General features: G+C 33.8%; 1 protein-coding gene across 1 annotated transcript; it reads right to left on the reverse strand.

The window, feature by feature from the left end:
• Positions 1-654: 654 nt before the first annotated feature.
• Positions 655-1,170, reverse strand: LOC133072819 (ribosomal protein eL22-like). Its single transcript, XM_061166355.1, has one exon. The coding sequence runs from the start codon at positions 1,145-1,147 to the stop codon at positions 779-781; it is 369 nt and encodes a 122-aa protein (XP_061022338.1). The 5' UTR covers positions 1,148-1,170; the 3' UTR covers positions 655-778.
• Positions 1,171-1,596: the final 426 nt, after the last annotated feature.

Below are 1,596 nucleotides of genomic sequence, written 5' to 3' on the forward strand. Positions count from 1 at the left end.
AACATAAAAAAAAAAAAACACAGGCTAATGGTTTTTCTTGCAAATTCACAAGACCTAGGAACCTTGGGTTTGATTCCCACCTGGTGAAAATTGGACCCCACCATAGTCCTCACCATTCCCTACTGTCTCCATGACCTAAGGCCACACAATATATGCCATTCATCATTATACTATTTCTCTGCTAAAAGAAGAGGGTCTCCATCAAAAATGGTAAACAATGGGCCACATATTTAATGAAAAATTATCTTTCTTTGTAAAAATGAAAGCTATTCCAGTGTGTTTTAAAGAAAATGCAACTCTACTTCACTTGCTTTTTATTTATTTTTTTTTATTGATCAAATCTAAATATTTTATTATATACTTACACCCCAAATTGTATTTTTGCTATATACTTTTAACTTGAGGACATCTGTAAAATCAGTACATTACAGAAATCCTGAAATTCCACTAGCTATAAGCTATTTAAATACTACTTATACAAAGTATTTGGGGGTGGGGTGGGTGGGTGGACAAGTTTATTTACACATTCACTTTGCTATATACCTGAAACTAACACAACATTGTAAATCAACTACACTCCAATAAAAATATAAAAAAGTATTAAAGGAAAGCCAGCACCATATAAACAGCATACACTTAAATAAAAGATGAATGTTTAACATACAGAGTAATGTTTTTTATTCACTGATAAGCTAAAGGTCCATTTCAAGATGTTTCTTTCTTTTGTATGCTTAATGTGTTTTATTAGCAAGCAAAGCCCTATAAAGGATGGCATCATCTAGTCCTCAGACTCAGATTCATCTTCATCTTGACTAATCTGGAAGTAACGAAGCTCGTAAGTTTCCTTGTCAGATGCAACCACACGAAGCCAATCACGAAGATTGTTCTTTTTAAGGTATTTCTTGGTAAGGTACTTCAAATACCTTTTAGAGAACTGTTTCTCAGAAACGACTATGATTTTATTCTTGAAGCGTTCAATGTGAACGACGTTCCCAAGATTTCCAGTTTTTCCATTCACTTTAACCTTCTCCCGCAGAAACTGTTCAAAATTTCCAGAATCAAAAATTCCATCTTCTACTGGATGAGTAAGATCCAAATTAAACTTCCAGGTTGACTTCTTAGGCTTCTTGTCTTTCTTCGGCGCCATCTTGAAGGCTTGCCGCGCGATTAGAGAGCTCACTTGCTTTTTAATTACCTCAGTGTCCATTTGAATTTGAAACCCCTGTATGTAAGACACTGACTTTCAGTACTGTCTCTGATTATTACAAAGGAAGACATAACTTTCCTCAAAAGAAAACATTTCGTTAACTTAAATATTAAATACACTATTCAACACATTTTCAAAGATTGGGTAAAAACAAGATTAGGGAGTCATGAAATCAAACAGTATTACTCAGGATTATCCCTGTTATAGCTCAGAACCCAGGCTTTCTAGAACAGGTAATCTTTCATCATTCTACAACTGCACATCCAAATTTGCTTGTAATTTCAATTCTGAGGATATAAGAAATGTGACTCTACTTACTCTGACACAGAAAAGAAATTTTACTCTTACATAATAGTCTAATGGAATGGGAATAGATTTACTTTTAAAAT

The sequence above is a fragment of the Dama dama genome, chromosome 18, assembly GCF_033118175.1.
Source record: "Dama dama isolate Ldn47 chromosome 18, ASM3311817v1, whole genome shotgun sequence".
Lineage (NCBI taxonomy): Eukaryota > Metazoa > Chordata > Mammalia > Artiodactyla > Cervidae > Dama > Dama dama.

What these genes read in the sequence shown, in the direction of transcription:
- LOC133072819 (XM_061166355.1), bottom strand. Translation starts at nt 1,147, where the DNA reads ATGGCGCCGAAGAAAGACAAGAAGCCTAAGAAGTCAACCTGGAAGTTT.